Source organism: Oncorhynchus clarkii, chromosome 17 (genome assembly GCF_045791955.1).
Source record: "Oncorhynchus clarkii lewisi isolate Uvic-CL-2024 chromosome 17, UVic_Ocla_1.0, whole genome shotgun sequence".
Lineage (NCBI taxonomy): Eukaryota > Metazoa > Chordata > Actinopteri > Salmoniformes > Salmonidae > Oncorhynchus > Oncorhynchus clarkii.
Window position 1 is genome coordinate 85172373 of NC_092163.1, and position 26748 is coordinate 85199120.

Sequence of the window (26748 nt, forward strand, 5' to 3'; positions counted from 1 at the left end):
TTACAGTGTTTAATAGTCACATGTACAGGGTTACAGGTGTTATTACAGTGTTTAATAGTCACATGTACAGGGTTACAGGTGTTATTACAGTGTTATATAGTCACATGTACAGGGTTACAGGTGTTATTACAGGGTACAGTGTTTAATAGTCACATGTACAGGGTTACAGGTGTTATTACAGGGTAATAGTCACATGTACAGGGTTACAGGTGTTATTACAGTGTTTTATAGTCACATGTACAGGGACACAGGTGTTATTACAGGGTAATAGTCACATGTACAGGGTTGCAGGTGTTATTACAGTGTTTAATAGTCACATGTACAGGGTTACAGGTGTTATTACAGTGTTTTATAGTCACATGTACAGGGTTACAGGTGTTATTACAGTGTTTTATAGTCACATGTACAGGGACACAGGTGTTATTACAGGGTAATAGTCACATGTACAGGGTTGCAGGTGTTATTACAGTGTTTAATAGTCACATGTACAGGGTTACAGGTGTCATTACAGTGTTTTATAGTCACATGTACAGGGTTACAGGTGTTATTACAGTGTTTTATAGTCACATGTACAGGGTTACAGGTGTTATTACAGTGTTTTATAGTCACATGTACAGGGACACAGGTGTTATTACAGGGTAATAGTCACATGTACAGGGTTACAGGTGTTATTACAGTGTTTAATAGTCACATGTACAGGGTTACAGGTGTTATTACAGTGTTTTATAGTCACATGTACAGGGTTACAGGTGTTATTACAGGGTAATAGTCACATGTACAGGGTTGCAGGTGTTATTACAGGGTACAGTGTTTAATAGTCACATGTACAGGGTTACAGGTGTTATTACAGGGTAATAGTCACATGTACAGGGTTGCAGGTGTTATTACAGGGTAATAGTCACATGTACAGGGTTGCAGGTGTTATTACAGTGTTTAATAGTCACATGTACAGGGTTGTAGGTGTTATTACAGGGTACAGTGTTTAATAGTCACATGTACAGGGTTGTAGGTGTTATTACAGTGTTTAATAGTCACATGTACAGGGTTGTAGGTGTTATTACAGGGTACAGTGTTTAATAGTCACATGTACAGGGTTACAGGTGTTATTACAGTGTTTAATAGTCACATGTATAGGGTAACAGGTGTTATTACAGGGTACAGTGTTTAATAGTCACATGTACAGGGTAGCAGGTGTTATTACAGGGTACAGTGTTTAAAAGTCACATGTACAGGGTTGTAGGTGTTATTACAGTGTTTAATAGTCACATGTACACGGTAGCAGGTGTTATTACAGGGTACAGTGTTTAATAATCACATGTACAGGGTTGTAGGTGTTATTACAGTGTTTAATAGTCACATGTACAGGGTAGCAGGCGTTATTTGTGTTTTAATAGTCACGTGTACAGGGTAGCAGGCGTTATTTGTGTTTTAATAGTCACATGTACAGGGTAGCAGGTGTTATTAGTGTTTAATAGTCACATGTACAGGGTTGTAGGTGTTATTACAGGGTACAGTGTTTAATAGTCACATGTACAGGGTAGCAGGTGTTATTAGTGTTAGACTCAACCCACTCATGTCGAGTTTAGCGAAAAAATCCTGGCACGACCTGCCGTACCCTCCTAGGGACGGCATGGAAGAGTACTAGTAAGCTAGCGACTCAACCCCTGTAAGGGTCAGAGGCAGAGAATCCCAGTGGAGAGAGGGGAGCCAGCAAGGGCGGTTCGTCACTCCAGTGCCTTGCCGTTCACCTTCGCACACCTGGGCCAGACCTCACTCAATCATAGGACTAACTGAAGAGATGAGTCTTCAGTAAAGACTTATAGGATTAAAAAATGTGTGTCCTAGGTCCTGACAGTTCTGGGCAGACTCAGGACAACTTTTGGAGAAAGACAGAGTAATTTGATATTTTCATCGAAGACGTTAATGAATTCATCGTTGCTGAAGTGAAGGCCGTCCTCTCTTTGAGAAGGCTGCTTTTTAGTTCGCTTTCAGACAAATAAATAATGGATTGTTTTTATTCTCAATTCATTTGGAAAAGTAGGCTGAACAAGCAGCAGTGAGGGCTCTTTGTTACGGTTTTCTTCCGATGAAGGAGAGGCGGACCAAAATGCAGCGTGGTAATTTTGATACATGTTTAATAAACGAAAAAACACGAACAATACAAAACAATAAACGTAACGTGAAAACCTATACAGCCTATCTGGTGCAAACAAACACAGAGACAGGAACAATCACCCATGAAACACTCTAAGAATATGGCTGCCTAAATATGGTTCCCAAATCAGAGACAACGATAAACACCTGCCTCTGATTGAGAACCACTTCAGGCTACCATAGACTTTTCTAGATAACCCCACTATACCACAATCCCAATACCTACAAAACCCCAAGACAAAACACACCACATAATAAACCCATGTCACACCCTGGCCTGACCAAAATAAATAAAGAAAACACAAAATACTAAGACCAGGGCGTGACACACTTCGATATTGCTCTATTTACGTTCCAATTTTCTGTTTCTGATTTTCTGGAGCTTCAGGACTCTGGTATTTTCTGTATACCATGGAACTCATTTCTTGTGACAAATTTTATGTTTTTAGAGATGCGACCGCATCCCAGTTATTACGCAAGGTTACCTTTAGATCCTTGGTTAGGTGGTTAACTGATTTTTGTAATCTGACGTACTTGGGTAGGTGGAGAGAGTCTGGAAGAGCATCTTGGAATCTTTGGGTTGTCCGAGAATTTTTGATAATCCTTAGTTGGGCTCTGAGCAGATTATTTGTTGTGATTCCAACCATAATAAAATGGTGGTCCAATAGTCCAGGATTATGAGAAAAAACATTTACATCTGTCGTGGAGAATCGTAACAAAATTTAACACAAGAACTTGTGAATTCAATATAGGCTTTTAATACAAACATATCAGAAGCCTAGATGGTCTGCGGAACACACACTTTTCCAGAGCACTGGCTCTGATTTATACACATACAACATATGAGTCCATCCCACATGCAAATGAAGTTACTTCCCTCAGTCCCTCTGCCACCATTATCTTTCAATCTGTGCTTCCTGCTTGTTCACGCCCAATAACGCCCATATCTGCTTTCAGTCAAGTTATAATGGTGACAGGACCTCTTCATGTCCCAAAAATAATACATGCCCATCTTATCCTATGGACCCCTTATGTTCAGTTTGGTGTGGTCTTTGGTATATCTGTCCTTATTAGGACTAGTAGACTATGTGTCTCTTCTCTTCATGTCCTAAAAATATATGCCCTATGTCTATAGTCCATCAGTTGGTCATTTGGCTGACCCCCTCCTTGTATGTCCCTCTGACCTTGGTATGTCCAGCTGTCCTATGCTCTCATGGCCTTACTTTGGCTTCCTGTCCTATACAATAGACCATGCATTTTACCAGAATGGCAAATGCACTCTAAGTGTATCTTTCTGTTGTGGTAGAGTATTATGTTTCTCCCTATATGTACATCTCGCTCCCACACATCCACAATATTTATTCCACCGGACCAAACTGGATACAGGGTATGACTGTGGAAATGCGTAGGTCCGGAGGCGTTGGATTTAAATCCATTGAGCCAATGATTGCTCCGAAAGCCTTTTGGAGTGGGTCAATGGACCATGTGAATATTATCTTCCATGACTACAAGGTCCGATAGGAATTCAGTGAACCCAGGAGGCCTGTAAACAGTAGCTATAAACAGTGGGCTGTATAGATCTTATAACTAGAAGCTCAAAAGACAAACGCAGTCTTAATTTCTTTTATTGAAATATGCTCTCATAAATGTTTGCAACACCTCCACCAGGATGACCAGGGGATATTTAACACAGTAAATTCATTAGGCTTGAGCCATGTTTGTCAGGCCAATCACATCAAGGTTATGATCACGGATTAGTTCATTGTCTACGACTGCCTTGGAAGTGAGGGATGTAACATCAAGTAGTCCTATTTTGAGATGTGAGATATCACAATCTCGTTCAGGAATGGAGGTCTTTATTCCAGTGAGATTGCTAAGGCGAACACCTTCATGTTTAGTTTTGCCCGACCTAGATCGAGGCACAGACACGGTCTCAATGGGGATAGCTGAGCTGACTACACAGACTATGCTCGTGGCAGATCCACTAAGCTGTCAGGCTGGCTACAGCCCGCTGCCTGGCATGCACCCTATCTCATAGTGACGCTAGAAGCGTTATTGCCCTGTCTGTGTTCATACATAAGATTCAAGATGGCACCAACAGATCGGGCAGCTCCTCTTCTAGCTTTTAAGCAACTTTGTTTTTTTTTCTGGGTTATTTCTTATATTATTAGCCCAGAAAATGTTTTGTGTTTATTATATACAGCCGGAAATATCCAAAAGTTATCAGAGCAGCGTTAACCAGTATTACGACCGGGAATTGGATCCTTTGTTCGTACCCCCCAGGGCAATTAAACTTATCCCAGAGGATGATCCAAAACACAGCCAGCGGAGAAGAGGTATTCGGAGTGGACTTCTAATCCAACTCAGGAGGCGCGCACACCATCCACTCCTTCCAAGTGTATTACTCGCTAATATTTAGTCTCTGAATAATAAGGTAGACGAGCTCAAGGCGAGAATCTCCTTCCAGAGAGACATCAGGTATTGTAACATACTCTGTCTCATGGAATATACTGTCTTTGTCCTTACAGCCAGCTGGGTTCTCAGTATATCCCGCAGACAGTAATAAAGAACTCTCCAGGAAGAAGAAAGGTGTGATGTGATTGTGATAACATACAGAAACTCAATTCCTTTTGTTCACCCGACCTAGAATAGCTCACAATCAAATGCCGACCTTATTACCTCCCAAGATAATTCTCTTCGGTTATAGTCACAGCCATGTATATTTCCCCTCAAGCCGATACCACGATGGCCCTCAAAGAACTTCACTGGACTTTATACAAACTGGAAACCACATATCCTGAGGCGGCATTTATTGTAGATGGGGATTTTAACAAAAAGTTAAACGCTACCCAAGTTCTACCAACACTGGCACTCGCTCTGGGAAAACTTTAGACCACTGCTACTCAGCTTTTCGAAATGTCTACAAGGCCCTCTCCTGCCATCCCGTCAGCAAATCTTATCACAACTCCAGTTTGCTCCTCCCTTCCTATAGGCAGGCACTCAAACAGGAAGTACCCGTGCTAAAGACTATTCAACGCTGGTCTGACCAATCGGAATCCACTCTTCAAGATCGTTTTGATCACGCAGACTCGGATATATTCCGGGTAGCCTCAAAGAATAACATCGACGAATACACAGATACGGTGACTGAGTTTATCAGGAAGTGTATAGGAGATGACGTACCCAGTGTGACTATTAAAACCTACCCTAGCCAGAAACTGTGAATAGATGGCAGCATTGGCACAAAACTGAAAGCGCAAACCATCACATTTAACCATGGCAAGGTGACTAGGAATATGGCTGAATACTAACAGTGTAGTTATTCCCTCCGTAAGGCAATCAAACAGGCAACTCGTCAGTATAGAGACAAAGTGGAGTCACAATTCAATGGCTCAGACACGAGACGTATGTGGCAGGGTCTACAGGCAATCACGAATCCAGCCACGTCGTGCACACCGTCGTCTTGCTTCTGGACAAGCTAAACACCTTTTTTGCCCGCATTGAGGATAACACAGTGCAAATGACGCGGCCCGCTACCAAAGACTGTGGGCTCTCCTTCTCCGTGGCCGGTGTTAGTAAGACATTTAACTTCTTATGGCTGAAATCCCACTACCGGGATCGATACTACAACAGCCAGTGAAAGTGCAGAAATCTCATAATTAAAATTCCTCAAACATACAAGTATTTTACACCATTATAATGATACACTTGTTGTTAATCCCACCACAGTGTCCGATTCCAAAAACGCTTTACGAGGAAAGCACACCAAACGATTATGTTAGGTGAATGCCTCGTCACAGAAAAACACAGCCATTTTTCCAGCCAATGAGAGGAGTCACAAAAAGCAGAAATAGAGATAAAATGAATCACTAACCTTTGATGATCTTCATCAGATGACACTCATAGGACTTCATGTTACACAATACATGTATGTTTTGTTCGATAAAGTTAATATTTATATCCAAAAATCTCAGTTTACATTGGCGCGTTATGTTCAGTAGTTCAAAAACATCCGGTGATTTTTGCAGAGAGCCACATCAATTTACAGAAATACTCATAATAAACATTGCTAAAAGATACAAGTGTTATGCATGGAATTTTAGATCCACTTCTCCTTAATGCAACCGCTGTGTCAGATTTCAAAAAACCTTTATATTAAAAGCACACCATGCAATAATCTGAGTACAGCGCTCAGACACAAATACAAGCCATACAGATACCCGCTATGGAGTCAACAGAAGTCAGAAATAGCATTATAAATATTCACTTACCTTTGATGATCTGAATGCACTCCCAGGAATCCCAGTTCCACAATAAATGTTTGTTTTGTTCGATAAAGTCCATCATTTATGTCCAAATGTATGTCCTTGTTGTTCATGCATTTAGTTCACAAATCCAAATTCATGAGGCGCGATCCCTAGGTCCAGACGAAAAGTCAAAAGGTTCCATTACAGTCCGTAGAAACATGTCAAGCGATGTATAGAATTAATCTTTAGGATGTTTTTAACATAAATCTTCAATAATGTTCCAACCAGAGAATTCCTTTGTCTTTAGAAATGCAATGGAACGCAGCTACCTCTCACGGGAGAGCACATGATCAGTTAATGGCAGACACCTGATTGAAAGAGCTCTCTTTCTCTCCCCCTTCATAGTAGAAGGCTGAAACAAGGTCCTAAAGACTGTTGACATCTAGTGGAAGCCTTAGGAAGTGCATTATGACCCCATAGACACTGTATATTCGATAGGCAAAGAGTTGAAAAACTACAAACCTCAGATTTCCCACTTCCTGGTTGGATTGTTTCTCAGGTTTTTGCCTGCCATATGAGTTCTGTTATACTCACAGACATCATTCAAACAGTTTTAGAAACTTCAGAGTGCATATCTTAGCTTCTGGGCCTGAGTAGCAGGCAGTTTACTCTGGACACCTTATTCATCCAAGCTACTCAATACTGCCCCCCAGCCATAGATAGCGGCCCAGACAGTATCCCTAGCCACGTTCTCAGAACATGCGCAGACCAGCTGGCTGGAGTGTTTGGTTGATGGGGGCAACTGAGATTTCTTTAGTCCAGCAGTCGCAAATATATAAATACAGTCATAAAGTATTCAGAACCCTTGACTTTTCCACATTTTGTTATGTTACAGCCTTTTCTAAAATAGATTTTTTTTAAATACAGATAAAAACTCATCCATCTACACACAATATCCAATAATGGCAAAGCGAAAACAGGTTTTTAGAAATTTTTGCAAATATATATTTTTAAAAATCCATACCTCCATAAGTATTCAGACCCTTTGCTATGAGACTCTAAATTGAGCTCAGGTCCATCCTGTTTCCATTGATCATCCTTGAGATGTTTATACAACTTGATTGGAGTCCACTTGTGGTAAATTCAATTGATTGGACATGATTTGGAAAGACACACCTGTCTATATAAGGTCCCACAGTTGACAGCACATGTCAGAGTAAAAATCAAGCCATGAGGTCAAAGGAATTGTCCGTAAAGCCCCGAGACAGGATTGTGTCAAGGCACAGATCTGGGAAAGGATTCCAAAAAATGTCTGCAGCATTGAAAGTCCCCAAGAACACAGTGGCCTCCATCATTCTTAAATGAAAAAAGTTTGGAACCACCAAGACTCTTCCTAGAGCTGGTCGCCCGGCAAAACTGAGCAATCTGGGGAAGTAGGGCCTTGGTCAGGGAGGTGATAGAGCTCCAGAGATGTGGAGCTGGGAGAACCTTCCAGAAGGACAACCATCTCTGCAGCACTCCACCAATCAGGCCTTTATGGTAGAGTGGCCAGACGGAAGCCACTCCTCAGTAAAAGGCACATGACAGCCCACTTGCAGTTTGCCAAAAGGCACCTAAAGACTCTCAGACCATGTAAAACAAGATTCTCTGGTCTGATGAAACCAAGACTGAACTCTTTGGCCTGAATGCCAAGCGTCACGTCAGGAGGAAACCAGGCATCACTCATCACCTGGCTAATACCATCCCTACGGCGAAAGCATCATGCTGTAGGGATGTTTTTCAGCGTCAGGGACCGGGAGACTAGTCAGGATTGAGAGAAAGATGAACGGAGCAAAGTACAGAAAGATCCTTGATGAAAACCTGCTCAATATCGCTCTGTTACCTCAGACTGGGGTGAAGGTTCACCTTCCAACAGGACAATGCAGGAGTGGCTTTGGGACAAGTCTCTGAATGTCCTTGAGTTGCCCAGCCAGAGCCCGGACTTGAACGCGAACATCTCTGGAGAGACCTGAAAAAAGCTGTGCAGCGACGCTCCCCATCCAACCTGACAGCTTGAGAGGATCTGCAGAGAAGAATGGGAGAAACTCCTCAAATACAGTTGTGCTAAGCTTGTAGCGCCATACCCAAGAAATCACTATCAAATCAAATTGTATTTTTCTATTTTTGAGAATGTGGGAATGGTCCATGGGTATTTAAAGATCAATCATGTCACAGTTGTTTTATTTTGTGACATCAGGAAGAACAGAATAACGGTAGCTTTGGAAGTGTACGTTTCTCAGTTATTCGTTTTCTGCCTGAATGTTGTGTAAATTATATGATTGAATATGAAACTAATTGTGTGAAGATGTAATGTCATATTGGCCTTCTAAACAAGATACTTGTTTATTTATAAAGTTTTAACTAGTCAGTGGCCCCTGTGAGGCCAGACATTTCATCAGGCATCATGGACCACCCCTTCTTCCACAGAGTATAAAACCCACTTCCTACAAAATATACATTAAGTCAGAGAAGGCCGGGACAGAGTCCCCACGTTGGAATGGCTACAATTCTATAGACCATTAGACCATACAGCTGTAGTTTTGGCTACACGGCTGGAAATGGTTCAACTCTGAGACTATCGATTACTGCAGAATAAGAGCAATTTCTAGATGACACAAGTTACTAGTCTGTAGCTACAAGTTACGTAAACCGAGAACGAGAATACCGACAACCACCGAAGCAGCATCTATTCTATGAGAACTTTTCCGAATGGTACTCTGAAGTATCCAGTCTAACCTCCTATAACCGTGAAATACATTGTGACTTCTGGGAAAGTTAACCAGAGACTCTGATGAACTCTACAGAATGATTGAGTGAGAGAGACAATGACATACAAGAGTAAATATGTACATCGCAATTTATTTCAGAATGAGCAGCCGTTCATGTGCAAAATATTAGCATGTCCATGAGTACAATTGATGGCAGGTAGCCTAGTGGTTAGAGCGTTGGACTAGTAACCAGAAGGTTGCCAGATCAAATCCCAGAGTGGACAAGTTAAAAGTCTGTTGTTCTGCCCCTGATCAAGCCAGTTAACCCACTATTCCTAGGCCGTCATTGTAAATAAGAATTTGTTCTTAACTGACTTAAAATAAACAAGTGTGTGTAATCCATCTTGTCTGCCCCACCTCTTTCCTTTGTATACCAAGCTGTCATATCAGCTTATCCCACTAGGGACTTTTCTATCATTGTTAGTAACCAATATCTACTGTTTGTATTTCTGTAATTATTTAGTTGGTTAGTAAATAAATAATTAAGCCAATTTGTATATTGCTGATTCCTAATGGAAACTAGGCTTCGTGCAGATAACCAAGAATTGTACGACTTTTGGAATGAGACTAACGAAGGTAACAATTAATATAATAATAATTAATTGAAGACTGTAATTGATACGATATTATAATATCTGAAGAGTTATTCAGGAAATTATAACTCGGTAACTCTAAACATTTTCCCGTGGTGCCCCGACTTCCTAGTTAATTAACATGTACATGATTAATTTAATCACATAATAATTGGATATGGATAAGTCTTCACATTTAATGATACACAAGAATCGACAACACTCACCGTGGCCAGATGACCAGTCCATCGCTGCTCAAGCATCCATTTCAGTTTCTCTCCTGTATATATGGCAGCCACAGTTTGTTTCCTAAGAAACAGTAGCTGCTCACAAACACAGTTGCTCACACAGTTGTAACAGAGTACAATTGAAATGTTCTCACACAGTCTAATACAGGTCTTTAGTCCCAACCACTTTAATTGTCTACCATGAATTGGGGGGAATTGTGGTTAAGGCACTAACAAGTTAATCGTCTTTCCTAAGCGAATAATCTAACATCGCCAGCAATAGTCCATCTCCCCCCTTGCATCCAAAGTTCCCCTGAGAGGAAGCTCGTTGACAGAAAGGAATTCCACAATGTCCACAATCGATGACAAATACGATTTCTTTCAAGCTGTGCAGAATTCACAAGTGTTAATCTCTGCTCCCTGTGCATTCCTTGCTTGTCTATCTGTCCAAAGTACCATGCATTTCAAATGTTTTTTGCTTGATGCGTGCCTCCCCAGTCCCTTGTTGCTATCAATGGCATGTTGCCAGTTATTATTTCCAGTTTGGGTGAATGCCTTTTCGGCGTTTGCATTGTAGCTGATGTAAAATGTTCAACAAGGATAGCCGAAAGCTGCATCTGCCTTGCAGGAATATTTCAGCCACTCTCTGCCTTTGAACCATGTGTACAAAATGCCCATTTTCTCCCACAGTACAGGCGGGTTGGGTATTTCCCCAGACAATCCTGCGCTGGCTCCTCATCACTGAGGTCGTCAGGCACTAACGGAGGCGTCAGTGCTTGTAATATCCTGGCGGTGCTGCTGCTAGGTTCGGACTTGGCGGCTGCAGGACCTCCTTAGGTTGGTTACCTCCTATGTCACCTCCTATGTCACGCAGGTGCCTTGCCTGCTGGGATCAATGGCTTTGGCCTCGGTGATTAGCGTTGGCTTATCAGCCTTGGCCTCTGTGGCAAGCTTCTCCCCCTCCCCACCGCTTTGATTTGATAACGTAACTTTGAAAGTAAGCCTGACGGTCAAATTGACCCCGCCCTTCTACTGTGAAGGCCAATCGTTTTTTTTCAACCGGTAAAATGTGTATGACGTATGTATGATGCGTGCAAGGGAGTTGCATGAACGAAGCATACACAACTAATCGGTTGGGCATGACGGATTGTGGGACCGAATAAGGATCCAAAACTGATGGGGCACAATATTCCAACTAAGGGGGCATTGCCCCCTCGTAGGCCCAGGCCTGAATCACCTCTGCTTAGTCTAATACAGTGACAACTAAAAGATACCAAAAACTATTTAGTCTAACCAACGTAAGCTAAATATGTGACTCGTTTCAGGAAATTAGTTGTGGTACAGGAGCGCCATTGAACGTAAACTTAATTTTCTTAATTAAAATGCGTTTTTTGGCAGAAATGCCTTCTGGACATGTAAACTTTCATGTGGCTTAATAACAAACTTGTATGCCATCTGTAAATATTAAGAAAACTGTTAAATTACAAGTCTAGTTGTTTTAGCCACCGAAAAAGACAGCAAACTTCCCGCAAGCCATGATTGCCTGAGATGATGAGTGGGCTGGACATGCCGAGAGAGGAGTTTGGATTGGTCTGACATGTAGCACTCTTCTGTCTATATCCCGTAGTAGAACTGCATAAGTGTTGCTCTCCACTTTCTGGAGGACCGAGTTTTGAAATCAGTGGAATTAGAGTATGATAGCTAAGGAGATGGAGAAAATTCTGGTCTGATTGCAAATATGCAGACGGAGTCAAAAAGAGAACACAGTTGTATAAAACACCTGTCTCCAGATTACATCTTCAAACTAAGGGCGTCCATGACAGAGAGGGATAAGCATCTATCCATGTAAACAGGTACGATAGTCTCGCTGGCTACATTTTCAGATATTACACGTTTCTAATTTTGTCAGAAAGTCGTTTTCATTTCAAGTTAGTGTACTATTAGCTAGCTAGCTAACGTTAGCTGGCTGGCTAGCTAGCTAGCTAACATTACGTGTACGTTACGTGTTAAGTTAGCAAACTTTCAAAGCAGAATTACTTTCCCATTGTTCCTCAACTGTAGTGTATGATATACAGTGCATAACATAAAACATAAAGATATAAAACTGTATTCTTTTGTGAAGAATCAACAACAAGTGGGACACAATCATGAAGTGGAACGACATTTATTGGATATTTCAAACTTTGTTAACTGGCTCACGCCTACCTGGCGGTTATTGTTAATCATCTGAATTAGAGGTCGACCGATTATGATTTTTCAACGCTGATACCGATTATTGGAGGACCAAAGAAGCTGATACCGATTAAATCGGCCAATTTATTTTATTTTTAATAATGACAATTACAACAATACTGAATGAACACTTATTTTAACTTAATATAATACATCAATAAAATCAATTTAGCCTCAAGTAAATAATGAAACATGTTCAATTTGGTTTAAATAATGCAAAAACAAAGTGTTGGAGAAGAAAGTGAAAGTGCAATATGTGCCATGTAAGAAAGCTAATGTTTCAGTTCCTTGCTCAGAACATGAGAACATATGAAAGCTGGTGGTTCCTTTTCACATGAGTCTTCAATATTCCCAGGTAAGAAGTTTTAGCTTGTAGTTATTATAGGAATTGTAGGACTATTTCCCTCTATACCATTTGTATTTCATTAACCTTTGACTATTGGACGTTATTATAGGTACTTTAGTATTGCCAGTGTAACAGTATAGCTTCCGTCCCTCTAGTTAGCACGCGCTAACTAGCTAGCCATTTCACTTCGGTTACACCAGACTCATCTCAAGAGTTGATAGGCTTGAAGTCATAAACAGCTCAATGCTTGACGCACAACGAAGAGCTGCTGGCAAAACGCACGAAAGTGCTGTTTGAATGAATGTTTACGCGCCTGCTTCTGCCTACCACCGCTCAGTCATATACTTAGATACTTGTATGCTCAGTCAGATTACAGTGGGTTGCGAAAGTATTCGGCCCCCTTGAACTTTGCGACCTTTTGCCACATTTCAGGCTTCAAACATAAAGATATAAAACTGTATTTTTTTGTGAAGTATCAACAACAAGTGGGACACAATCATGAAGTGGAACGACATTTATTGGATATTTCAAACTTTTTTAACAAATCAAAAACTGAAAAATTGGGCGTGCAAAATTATTCAGCCCCTTTACTTTCAGTGCAGCAAACTCTCTCCAGAAGTTCAGTGAGGATCTCTGAATGATCCAATGTTGACCTAAATGACTAATGATGATAAATACAATCCGCCTGTGTGTAATCAAGTCTCCGTATAAATGCACCTGCACTGTGATAGTCTCAGAGGTCCGTTAAAAGCGCAGAGAGCATCATGAAGAACAAGGAACACACCAGGCAGGTCCGAGATACTGTTGTGAAGAAGTTTAAAGCCGGATTTGGATACAATAAGATTTCCCAAGCTTTAAACATCCCAAGGAGCACTGTGCAAGCGATAATATTGAAATGGAAGGAGTATCAGACCACTGCAAATCTACCAAGACCTGGCCGTCCCTCTAAACTTTCAGCTAATACAAGGAGAAGACTGATCAGAGATGCAGCCAAGAGGCCCATGATCACTCTGGATGAACTGCAGAGATCTACAGCTGAGGTGGGAGACTCTGTTCATAGGACAACAATCAGTCATATATTGCACAAATCTGGCCTTTATGGAAGAGTGGCAAGAAGAAAGCCATTTCTTAAAGATATCCATAAAAAGTGTCGTTTAAAGTTTGCCACAAGCCACCTGGGAGAAAATCAGTGTAGTGTGGAGGAAATGTAAAGGTAATTTCCATTGAGCCGACTTAAGGCTTACGTGTGTAGAACTTTCTCGCATGCTTGTTCGTGGGTGGAATAGTTTTTTGGAGCAGTGGACTCTTAATTGCGTTTCACCCAGACAGGAAGTCCACCTTGTGTAGTGTATATCCACTATATTTCCAAACTCATTTGCATAAAATGGACAGAGGCCAGTCTCAAAAATCAACCAGCTGCGTTTATTCTCAATAGTACTGAACATGATACAGTTTACCACAGGTTATAAACTGAAAATGACGTCATTAGTTTTCGTTATACCCAGTCTCATCTCCACTCCAGTACAATGGCTGTATGGTTCTCAAGACTTAGATAATTTATGATCCGAGCCAAGGTCTGCCTGTGTAGATAAGCATTCCAGCCAGTCTAGCGATAAGTTCATTAATTTCTACCAAGGAACAGACAGTCATTGTTCTAATTCTTGATTATATTTACACACATTATATTCAGTACTAGGATTAAAAGAAAATTCATACATCTATACAGTAACATAATAGTATTCTGATTAGTCAGTCCTGATTGAAATGTATACATTATTGATAAAAATTCCCTTAACAGTACACTGCAGCATCCACCGAGAGGTTCTTGGGTACACTACAGCATCCACCTAGAGGCTCTTGGGTAGACTGCAGCATCCACCTAGAGCACATATGTCAGAGTCAAGGCCCGCGGGCCACATCCGGCCCGCAAGAAGGTTTTTTACGGCCCCTGGGATGATCTTGATTTATTATTAGAACCGGCCCGCAGCAAGCCGGCAGCCCGCAGATCTTTTACACGCACCAATACTACATTTCCCACAATGCAAAGGTGACGCACCGAGCAGTAGGCTGCTTCATTTCAATATTTATTGGCACAGCAGTCGTCAGCATCACAGTAAAATTAACTTTCAGATACCCATCAAAAATGGCAAAACGGAAGGTGGATACTGAGAACCGGGGGTTTCAAACAAGGTGGGAGTCGGAGTATATGTTCACGAAGGTAGCTGGAAAACCTGTGTGTCTTCTGTGTGGAGAAAGTGTGGCGGTACTGAAAGAGTATAATCTGAGACGACATTATGAAACGAAACACGCGGACAAAAACAAGAATATGGACATGGAACAAAGGCTACAAAAGGCAGAGGAATTAAAACGAGGCCTCAAATCTCGACAGGCTCTGTTCAAAAAAGCCAAATCACAAGGCCAGGCTGCTGTCAAGGCCAGTTTTATTTTGGCAGAAGAGATCGCTAAATCAGCCCGGCCATTTACGGAGGGGGATTTCATCAAAAACTGCATGATTAAAGTTTGTGACGAAGTTTGCCCAGAAAAAAGGCAACTCTTTTTAAATGTGAGTCTGAGCAGAAACACCATTGCCGAGAGAGTAGACCAGTTGTCCATCAATCTAAAAGAGCAGCTTGTGAAAAAGGGAAAAGATTTTATTGCATATTCCTTGGCTGTGGATGAGAGCACCGACATTTCTGACATTGCCCAGTTGTCAATTTTCATCCGCGGAGTGGACTCCAACCTAAGCGTGACAGAGGAGTTTTTGGCTTTACGTCCTATGCATGGCACAACTACGGGGCATGATTTGTATGAAGAGGTGTCAAGATGTGTAAATGAGATGGAGCTGCCTTGGGAAAAACTCGTGGGTTTGACAACCGACGGAGCACCTGCGATGTGTGGACACAGGAGCGGACTGGTGGCGAAGATACGGGAAAAGATGCAAGAGGAAAACGCGACAGGTGAGCTGACAGCTTATCATTGTATCATACACCAGGAAGCGTTGTGCGGTAAAGCCTTGAAAATGGAGCATGTAATGAGCATCATCACGCGCACAGTTAACTTTATCAGAGCCAAAGGTTTGAATCACCGCCAGTTCAAGGCATTTCTGACGGAGTTAGAAACGGAGCATGGTGATTTGCCTTATCACACAGAGGTGCGATGGCTAAGCCAGGGAAAGGTGCTTCAAAGATGTTTCGAGCTTCGTGAGGAGATTTGTCTGTTCTTGGACAGCAAAGGGAAAGACACAACACAACTCCGAGACGAAATGTTTCTGTGTGAAATGGCTTTTCTGTGTGACATTACGAGTCATCTGAATGCAATAAACTTGCAGCTGCAGGGTCGGGATCGTGTCATCTCTGATATGTACAGTACAGTGAAGGCATTTAAAACCAAACTGACTCTGTGGGAGACGCAGATGCGGAAAGAAAATTTGAGCCACTTTCCCAGCTGCCAGACCATGAAAGAGAAGCTCTCTACCAGTGCGTTCCCGAGCACACAGTTGGCTGATAAAATAGGTATGCTTGCCGCTGACTTTCGACGCCGATTTGCTGACTTTGAAGCACAAAAAAGCAGGTTGGAACTGCTCGGTAACCCATTTGCTGTTGACGTGGAAAGCTCACCACCAAACCTCCAAATGGAGTTGATTGACCTCCAATGCAATGATGCACTGAGGGCAAAATATGCGGCAGTGGGTGCTGCGGAGTTCGCCCGTTTCCTCCCCGGCACAATGCCCCAGCTGCGCATCCAGGCTGCTCAAACGTTGTCTATGTTTGGCAGCACATACCTGTGTGAACAACTGTTTTCTTTGATGAACCTGAACAAAACATCACACAGAAGTCGACTTACTGCTGAACACCTCCACTCAATTCTGAGGATTTCTTCAGCTCAGAGCCTTACCCCGAACATTGATGAACTTGTGGAAAAGATGGGACACCACCAAGTATCACCCTCAACCTCAAACAAGTGAACATTACTGTGCAATCACATATTTAGAGTTTTTACTCAGTTCAAGTTTAAAAGTTAAAATTTAATATTTGTTTTCACTGCATGTTACTTCTCCTTAAACAAAGTGTTGTTTTTGATTAATAGATTTTTGCACTTTATTTTTTTGTATTTCAATCCAATTATATTTTAAAAATATTTCAGTTGAGTGGATGATAGAAAATTGCTATTATTGTTTTTTCTTTGAAGTAAATTTAGCCCACTTTTGCTAAAATAGAAAATATAGTCTACTGATGGTGCCTTGAATACCGGTTTCTTTCATTTAATGTTCATGTTATGGGGATATTTATATAAAGGAAATTTGTCTTTTGTGTCTGTTGAAAATTAAAGATTACTGACAGAGCCATAAGAAAATATTGCTTTATTTATCTGATCATATTGTAATATATTTGTTAGGTTTTCAGTAGGTTCAATTAGGTTCACTAGACTATATGCGTCATTTAAAAATTTTTCAATGAACATTCGAACAGTCCGGCCCTCGTCTTGTAGCTGATTTTTTTATTTGGCCCTCCGTCCATTTGACTTTGACACCCCTGACCTAGAGGCTCTTGGGTAGACTGCAGCATCCACCTAGAGGCTCTTGGGTAAACTGCAGCATCCACCTAGAGGCTCTTGGGTAGACTGCAGCATCCACCTAGAGGCTCTTGGGTAAACTGCAGCATCCACCGAGAGGCTCTTGGGTAAACTGCAGCATCCACCGAGAGGCTCTTGGGTAGACTGCAGCATCCACCTAGAGGCTCTTGGGTAAACTGCAGCATCCACCGAGAGGCTCTTGGGTAGACTGCAGCATCCACCTAGAGGCTCTTGGGTAAACTGCAGCATCCACCTAGAGGTTCTTGGGTAGACTGCAGCATCCACCGAGAGGTTCTTGGGTAGACTGCAGCATCCACCTAGAGGCTCTTGGGTAGACTGGGGCAGGGCAGGGAGCACGGGTTCGCCTGGACTGTGGGTTGGGTGTTGGTGAGAAGGGCCTGGGCTTTGGAGAGGGGCCGGGGAGGTGATGATCCAGGCCGGTGAGATGATGAACCAAGGGGCAATGAACCACCTGTAGATGGGCCCTGAGTGCTCTGCTCTGGGCTGTCCAAAACACACACACACACACACACACCCCACCCCTACAAGCAGATGGCCAAAACAATAGAATACATTGCAAGCAATCTTAAAACATCTCCATGGTCTACGTTGAGCTAAAATGTTTACCCAAAATAACTGATTTCATAAACATCTGCTAATCATTATAACACCACAGTGCCTGTTTTCAGATGTTTGAACTAGCCCTGCTAATATGTATGATTTGACACAACACAGACACTGAAAATTTCCCACTCAGAATTTCTTCTTTCCAGAAAAGTAGGTCAGCTGAACGTAAGACCACAAACACACACTGCGGCCCCACTCTTCTCCTTCACCCATTTCAGATTGAGAACACACCGGCCCCAAATCCAAATCTTTCTCAATATTTCTTTGATATCGGTGTTCAAATTTAATGTTCACCGGATGTGCTACCTGTCCCAGACCTGCTGTTTTCAACTCTCTAGAGACAGCAGGAGCGGTAGAGATACTCTCAATAATCGCCTATGAAAAGCCAACTGACATTTACTCCGGAGGTGCTGACTTGTTTCACCCTCGACAACTACTGTGATTATTATTTGACCCTGCTGGTCATCAATGAACATTTGAACATCTTGGCCGTGTTCTAATTTCCACCCGGCACAGCCAGAATGTGACTGGCCACCCCTCATAACCTGGTTCCTCTCTAGGTTTCTTCCTAGGTTTTGGCCTTTCTAGGGAGTGTTTCCTAGCCACCGTGCTTCTACACCTGCATCGCTTGCTGTTTGGGATTTTAGGCTGGGTTTCTGTACAGCCCTTTGAGATATCAGCTGATGTAAGAAGGGCTATATAAATTGATTTTGATTTGATGAGATCTGTGACATATCCCTCCAGCTGTTGTCTTTTGATGCTGCTTGTCAGAATATGACCGCATCAAAGAGTTGTAAAGGTGTTCTCATGTCTCACCAGTTTGCACAGACGCACCTCAAAACTGGACAAACACATAATTGCAGGGAGCAAATCTCAAAATAAAACCACAAAAACAGGAAGATTCTGCTGCTTCTTCTTCTTTTTCTGTGGGTTTTATGGCGGGCTACACTAAAACAAAGTGTTTTGCCGCCACCAACTGGACGGTTTGAAACCAAAACAGGTAACAGCTGTGGCGACCCGTCATTCAGGGCAGGTAGGGCACACCACATTATTAGCAAAATAATTAAAACTCCCACTTCCCTCTTTTAGTTCTCCATATCTCCCTTTTCAGGTTCCAGGACCTGACAGGGCGGTACGGCTCCAGGACCTGAGAGGGTACCACCCTCTCAGGTCCTAGTAATGCACACATAAGTTACAAATTACACAAAAAAACACAATAGCACAATTGGTTTGGAGACCGTAAAACAGCAGCTATCTCCTCCGACACCATCTAATTATATAGTCATGCTATTCAATTGTTTTGTCTAATATACAAAATTGAAAAGTGGTCACATGAATAAACATTAACAGATGGTGACGCCGCAGAGTGAGAATAGATATTTTTATTCACAAATAAAAGTTGCATGTTTGTATGTTACCAAAATAAGACATGGAGAGGAGTCAACTACACTGGGTTAGAAGTTATCAGAGCTAAACTAATGACAGATGTGGAGAAGTGAACTACACTGGGTCAGAAGTTAGCTGAGCTAAACTAATGACAGAGATGTGGAGAAGTCAACTACACTGGGTCAGAAGTTAGCTGAGCTAAACTAATGACAGAGATGTGGAGAAGTCAACTACACTGGGTTAGAAGTTAGCTGAGCTAAACTAATGACAGAGATGTGGAGAAGTCAACTACACTGGGTCAGAAGTTAGCAGAGCTAAACTAATGACAGAGATGTGGAGAAGTCAACTACACTGGGTCAGAAGTTAGCAGTCATCTTGACGATGTCGTTGTTGCCCTCGACGACATGGTTCTGTATGCGTTTATGGAAGTGATCCAGAGCTGCCAGCAGACGATCAAACAAGTCCTGGTGGCCATATAGAGAAATATGAAAAGGTGATTGGTTCAGTGTCAAGGTTGATATTGCACCAGTGTACTTGGACTTAAAATTGTGTTGCAAAATGCATTCATATTCAGACCTGCCAACCTGTAAGGTGTGTAGATATTACACTATATACAGTGCCTTGCGAAAGTATTCGGCCCCCTTGAACTTTGCGACCTTTTGCCACATTTCAGGCTACAAACAAAGATATAAAACTGTATTTTTTGTGAAGAATCAACAACAAGTGGGACACAATCATGAAGTGGAACGTCATTTATTGGATATTTCAAACTTTTTTAACAAATCAAAAACTGAAAAATTGGGCGTGCAAAATTATTCAGCCCATTTACTTTCAGTGCAGCAAACTCTCTCCAGAAGTTCAGTGAGGATCTCTGAATGATCCAATGTTGACCTAAATGACTAATGATGATAAATACAATTCACCTGTGTGTAATCAAGTCTCCGTATAAATGCACCTGCACTGTGATAGTCTCAGAGGTCCGTTAAAAGCGCAGAGAGCATCATGAAGAACAAGGAACACACCAGGCAGGTCCGAGATACTGTTGTGAAGAAGTTTAAAGCCGGATTTGGATACAAAAATATTTCCCAAGCTTTAAACATCCCAAGGAGCACTGTGCAAGCGATAATATTGAAATGGAAGAAGTATCAGACCACTGCAAATCTACCAAGACCTGCCCGTCCCTCTAAACTTTCAGCTCATACAAGGAGAAGACTGATCAGAGATGCAGCCAAGAGGCCCATGATCACTCTGGATGAACTGCAGAGATCTACAGCTGAGGTGGGAGACTCTGTTCATAGGACAACAATCAGTCGTATATTGCACAAATCTGGCCTTTATGGAAGAGTGGCAAGAAGAAAGCCATTTCTTAAAGATATCCATAAAAAGTGTCGTTTAAAGTTTGCCACAAGCCACCTGGGAGACACACCAAACATGCGGAAGAAGGTGCTCTGGTCAGATGAAACCAAAATTGAACTTTTTGGCAACAATGCAAAACATTATGTTTGGCGTAAAAGCAACACAGCTCATCACCCTGAACACATCGTCCCCACTGTCAAACATGGTGGTGGCAGCATGGTGGTGGTGGGCCTGCTTTTCTTCAGCAGGGACAGGGAAGATGGTTAAAATTGATGGGAAGATGGATGGAGCCAAATACAGGACCATTCTGGAAGAAAACCTGATGGAGTCTGCAAAAGACCTGAGACTGGGACGGAGATTTGTCTTCCAACAAGACAATGATCCAAAACATAAAGCAAAATCTACAATGGAATGGTTCAAAAATAAACATATCCAGGTGTTAGAATGGCCAAGTCCAGACCTGAATCCAATCGAGAATCTGTGGAAAGAACTGAAAACTGCTGTTCACAAATGCTCTCCATCCAACCTCACTGAGCTCGAGCTGTTTTGCAAGGAGGAATGGAAAAAAATGTCAGTCTCTCGATGTGCAAAACTGATAGAGACATACCCCAAGCGACTTATAGATGTAATCGCAGCAAAAGGTGGCGCTACAAAGTATTAACTTAAGGGGGCTGAATAATTTTGCACGCCCAATTTTTCAGTTTTTGATTTGTTAAAAAAGTTTGAAATATCCAATAAATGTTGTTCCACTTCATGATTGTGTCCCACTTGTTGTTGATTCTTCACAAAAAAATACAGTTTTATATCTTTATGTTTGAAGCCTGAAATGTGGCAAAAGGTCGCAAAGTTCAAGGGGGCCGAATACTTTCGCAAGGCACTGTGTGTGTGTATATATATATTTATATAACACTGTTTAACTACATACCTCACACTATAGATATTATACATGTAAGGTGTGTAGATATACAGTACCTGAGCTCTCGCCGTCTCCTGACTGCGGGTGTTCCTCAGGTTGGTCATCTAGACATTTATGTTGTGCCTGTGGTGTGTTACCTGTGCTTTCTCAGTCTCCTGACTGCAGGTGTCCCTCAGGTTGGTCATCTGACTGCGGAGGTGTTGAGAATCTCTGTCTCTCTCCTGGATCTGGTCCGCTATCTGCTCCCTCTTCTGGTGAACATTGTCACACTGACTATAGAGACACATATATTTCATTTAAGCATACTCCTCCCTACTCTTATCTTCCCCTCCCTACTCTTCTCCTCCCCTCCCTACTATTCTCTTCCCTTCTCCTCCCCTCCCTACTATTCTCCTCTCCTCCCCTCTCTACTTCTCCTCCCCACACTTCCCTTCTCCTCCCCTCTCTACTTCTCCTCCCCACACTTCCCTTCTCCTCCCCTCTCTACTTCTCCTCCCCACACTTCCCTTCTCCTCCCCACACTTCCTTTCTCCTCCCCTCTCTACTTCTCCTCCCCACACTTCTTCTCCTCCCCTCCCTTCTCTACTCTTCTCCTCCCCTCCCTACTCTTCTCTGTTCTCCTCCCCGCACACTTCTCCTCCCCTCTCTACTTCTCTTCTCCTCCCATCCCTATTCCTCTACAACTCCCCTCCCTACTCTTCTCCTCCCCTCCCCCTACTCTTCTCCTCCACCCTATTCTTCTCCTCCCCTCTCTACTCTTCCCCTCCCTACTCTTCTCCTCCCCTCTCCCCTCCCCTCCCTACTCTTCTCTTCCCCTCTCTACTCTTCTCCTCCCCTCCCCACTCCTCTCGCCTAGTCTTCTCCTCCCCTCTCTACTCTTCTCCTCCCCTCCCCACTCCTCTCCTCCCTCCTAGTCTTCTCCTCCCCTCCCTACTCTTCTCCTCCCCTCTCTACTCTCCTCCCCCCCTTAGTCTTCTCCTCCCCTCTCTACTCTTCCCCTCTCTACTCTTCTCCTCCCCTCTCCCCTCCCTACTCTTCTCCTCCCCTCCCTACTTTTCTCCTCCCCTCCCTACTCTTCTCCTCCCCTCCCCCTCCTCTTCTCCTCCCCTCCCCCTACTCTTCTCCTCCCCTCCCTACTCCTCTCTACTCTTCTACTCCTCCCTACTCTTCTCCTCTCCTCCCCTCCCTACTCTTCTCCCCCCCCCCACTCCCCCCCCCTAGTCTTCTCCTCCCCTCTCTACTCTTCCCCTCCCTACTCTTCTCCTCCCCTCCCCTCCCCCTACTCTTCTCCTCCCCTCCCTAGTCTTCTCCTCCACCCTAGTCTTCTCCTCCCCTCTCTACTCTTCCCCTCTCTACTCTTCTCCTCCCCTCCCCTCCCTACTCTTCCCCTCCCTACTCTTCTCCTCCCTACTCTTCTCCTCCCCTCCCTACTCTTCTCTTCTCTTCCCCTCCCCACTCTTCTCTTCTCCTCCCCTCATCTTCTCTTCTCCTCCCCTCATCTTCTCTTCCCCTCATCTTCTCTTCTCCTCCCCTCATCTTCTCTTCTCCTCCCCTCATCTACTCTTCTCCTCCCCTCATCTACTCTTCTCCTCCCCTCATCTACTCTTCTCCTCCCCCCATCTACTTATCTCCTCCCCCCATCTACTCTTCTCCTCCCCTCATCTACTCTTCTCCTCCCCTCATCTCCTCCCCTCATCTACTCTTCTCCTCCCCTCATCTACGCTTCTCCTCCCCTCATCTACGCTTCTCCTCCCCTCATCTACGCTTCTCCTCCCCTCATCTACGCTTCTCCTCCCCTCATCTACGCTTCTCCTCCCCTCATCTACACTTCTCCTCCCCTCATCTACACTTCTCCTCCCCTCATCTACGCTTCTCCTCCCCTCATCTACGCTTCTCCTCCCCTCATTTACGCTTCTCCTCCCCTACTCGTTCCCCTCTCCTACCCCAGTACATCCTCAATGTATTGATCCTTAATCTCCTTCTTCTTCTGTCGTCGTATATGTTGTTTGGACTCCTTGTCCATCTTCATCCCTAAAGATCTCTTCAGCTGGCCCTCCTCCACACTATGGTTCTTCAGTTCCTTCTGCTGTGCCTCATACACACACACCAGAGCCTGGGCCTACACACACACACACACACCTTAGCCTATTGCACCTCAGACGGCAAAAGCATTACATTTGAGGTCCAAGTAGGACAGTAACACAGTAGGACAGTAAAGCAGTAACACAGTAGGACAGTAACACAGTAGGACAGTAAAGCAGTAACACAGTAGGACAGTAACACAGTAGGACAGTAACACCGTTGGACAGTAACACAGTACACAGCGGTACTGGAGCTGTTGGGTCTAACAACAGTACTAACCTTTTCCTGGTGCTGTTGGGTCTAACAACAACAACAGTACCAACCTCTTCCTGGTGCTGTTGGGTCTAACAACAACAGTACTACCCTCTTCCTGGTACTGTTGGGTCTAACAACAACAGTACTAACCTCTTCCTGGTGAAGTTGGGTCTAACAACAACAACAGTACCAACCTCTTCCTGATGCTGTTGGGTCTAACAACAACAACAGTACTAACCTCTTCCTGGTGCTGTTGGGTCTAACAACAACAACAGTACTAACCTCTACCTGGTGCTGTTGGGTCTAACAACAACAACAGTACTAACCTCTTCCTGATGCTGTTGGGTCTAACAACAACAACAGTACTAACCTCTTCCTGGTGCTGTTGGGTCTAACAACAACAACAGTACTAACCTCTTCCTGGTGCTGTTGGGTCTAACATCAACAACAACAGTACTAACCTCTTCCTGGTGCTGTTGGGTCTAACAATATCAACAACAGTACTAACCTCTTCCTGGTGCTGTTGGGTCTAACAACAACAACAGTACTAACCTCTTCCTGGTGCTGTTGGGTCTAACAATATCAACAACAGTACTAACCTCTTCCTGGTGCTGTTGGGTCTAACATCAACAACAGTACTAACATCTTCCTGGTGCTGTTGGGTCTAACAACAACAACAGTACTAACCTCTTCCTGGTGCTGTTGGGTCTAACAACAACAACAGTACTAACCTCTTCCTGGTGCTGTTGGGTCTAACAACAACAACAACAGTACTAACCTCTTCCTGGTGCTGTTGGGTCTTGTTCATGGAGCTCTGGAGGTCTTGCAGTAGTTTAAATATCAGCTGGATGTCAGCCTCGCTGTGAGTCACACCCTGGACATTACTCTGCAGCCCTACCAGACGCTCGTCTGCCGTCTCGATGGCCAGCTTGATGTTCTTCACATTTTCCTTCATCTTCTCCATCTGAATCTTCATCTCTTCAGGAGACTCAACGATCTGAGACTTTAGCTTACAAATGTTCTCCTTTAGAGTGGCCACATCAACCTTCAACTGGGTCTGACAGACACACATTTTAGTCGTAGGATAATCATTTTAACATTTCAAAGCATTCTTCAGCTTGATCATAACGTACCAATTTTTGGGACTTCTCTGCCATCTCCGTTTTCCACTCTGCAATATTCTCATTGATAGCATTCTGAAACGAAACATAAAGGTTTCTTCTTGAACAAGTCCACATAGTCCCTCCCCAGTTGTCTTTTGTTCTGTATGGTACCTAATGAATATGACCTGGTGGAGTACTGTACCTACCACTTCCTGGTATTGGTGCATGGTGTTGGTCTGCAGGTCAGACAGAGCAGAGTCCAATTCCCTCGCTTCAGCCTGCTGCTCTGGGGGGATGGTACTGGAGAGAGGAGTCAGAGGTCAGAAGTACAACAGATCGTTTCATCTTCCAGGGCTGCATCTCAATAGTCTAATGCACTACAGATCGTTTCATCTTCCAGGGCTGCATCTCAATAGTCTAATGCACTACAGATCGTTTCATCTTCCAGGGCTGCATCTCAATAGTCTTGTGGCATCCTCTCCTTCACTCGTTCAACACTTACGTCAGCTTGTCCATTTTCTTCTGAGCGTCTTTAGTTCCTCGTGAGTAAGCCTGAAGCTTGTCCATGTCTTCTCTCTGAAACAACGAGAACACACTACTGTTACCATACCCTTCACACTACTGTACCCTACCGTACCCGTCACACTACCATACCCTGCACATTACAGTACCCTACCGTACCCTGCCCTTCACACAACCCTACCATACCCTACAGTACCATTCACACAACACTACCGTACCCTTCACACTACGCTACTGTACCCTTCACACTACGCTACCGTGCCATATACAACCCTAACCTACCGTACCAGAGGTCAGCCGATTAATTAGGGCTGATTTCATAACAATTCGTAATCAGCCAATTTGGACACCGGTTATGGCCAATTACATTGCAATCCACGAGGAGACTGTGGCAGGTTGACCACCTGTTACGCGAGTGCAGCGTCAAAAGGACCTTGTGGCTGCAATGAGCCAAGGTAAGTTGCTAGCTAGCATTAAACTTATCTTACAAAAAAAACAATCAATCTTCACATAATTACTAGTTAACCTAGTAATATCATCAACCATGTGTAGTTAACGAGATTGTCGTTAATGCGGTACCTGTTAATTTATCATCGAATCACAGCCTACTTCAACTTCGCCAAACGAGTGATGATTTAACAAAAGCACATTCGCGAAAAAAGCACAATCGTTGCACAAATGTAACCATAAACATCAATGCCTTCCTTAAAATCAATACACAGGAGTATAGTTTTTGTTTACCTGCATATGTAGTTAACCTCTGCGAGTAAGGCTAGTTTCCTGAATTTCTGCCTGTCTGACGTGCCCAAAGTAAACTGCCTGTTACTCAGGCCCAGAAGCTAGGACATGCATATAATTGGTAGAATTTGATAGAAAACACTCTAAAGTTTCTAAAACTGTTAAAATAATGTCTGGGAGTATAACAGAACTGATATTGCAGGCAAAAACCAGAGGAAAATCAATCAGGAATTATTTTTTTGGGAGCTCAGAATGACTTCCAATGCAATGCTATTGAAATTTCTCATTTCCACCTCCCAGATTGCAGTACCTTTGGCTTCCAGTAGATGTCAACAGTCTTTATACAAGGTTTTAGGCTTGTTTCTTTCTTTTTTTAATGAAGAACTATTTGTAGTCGTTCCAAGTCTTTTTGCGCGTGTGAACGTGGGCGCGCTCTTTGTTCTTTTTTTGCTATTGAACATGGTAATATCCGTCTGAAATATGATCATTTATTTAGATATTAGACAACATGAGGATTAATAAAAAAAAACATTGACTCAAACTTTTTGGAATCCTTTGTATGCATGTTGAAGGACTGGATTATTGTATTCAATGGCGCCAACTAAA

The 26748-nt window shown here is 43.1% G+C and overlaps 1 protein-coding gene across 3 annotated transcripts in view; it reads right to left on the reverse strand.

Moving 5' to 3' along the window:
* Window positions 1-19149: 19149 nt before the first annotated feature.
* Window positions 19150-26748, reverse strand: part of LOC139371478 (UF2 component of NDC80 kinetochore complex) — a 37249-nt gene continuing 29650 nt past the window's right edge. For all 3 annotated transcript variants that reach the window (XM_071111925.1, XM_071111926.1, XM_071111924.1), the window contains exons 7-13: window positions 25385-25458; window positions 25089-25182; window positions 24913-24975; window positions 24558-24836; window positions 23386-23561; window positions 21580-21715; window positions 19150-19634 (exon numbers count right to left, since the gene is read on the reverse strand). In XM_071111925.1, coding sequence (XP_070968026.1) covers window positions 19527-19634; window positions 21580-21715; window positions 23386-23561; window positions 24558-24836; window positions 24913-24975; window positions 25089-25182; window positions 25385-25458 — 930 coding nt within the window. In that variant the 3' untranslated portion in view covers window positions 19150-19526. The remainder of the gene's footprint in view (window positions 19635-21579; window positions 21716-23385; window positions 23562-24557; window positions 24837-24912; window positions 24976-25088; window positions 25183-25384; window positions 25459-26748) is intronic.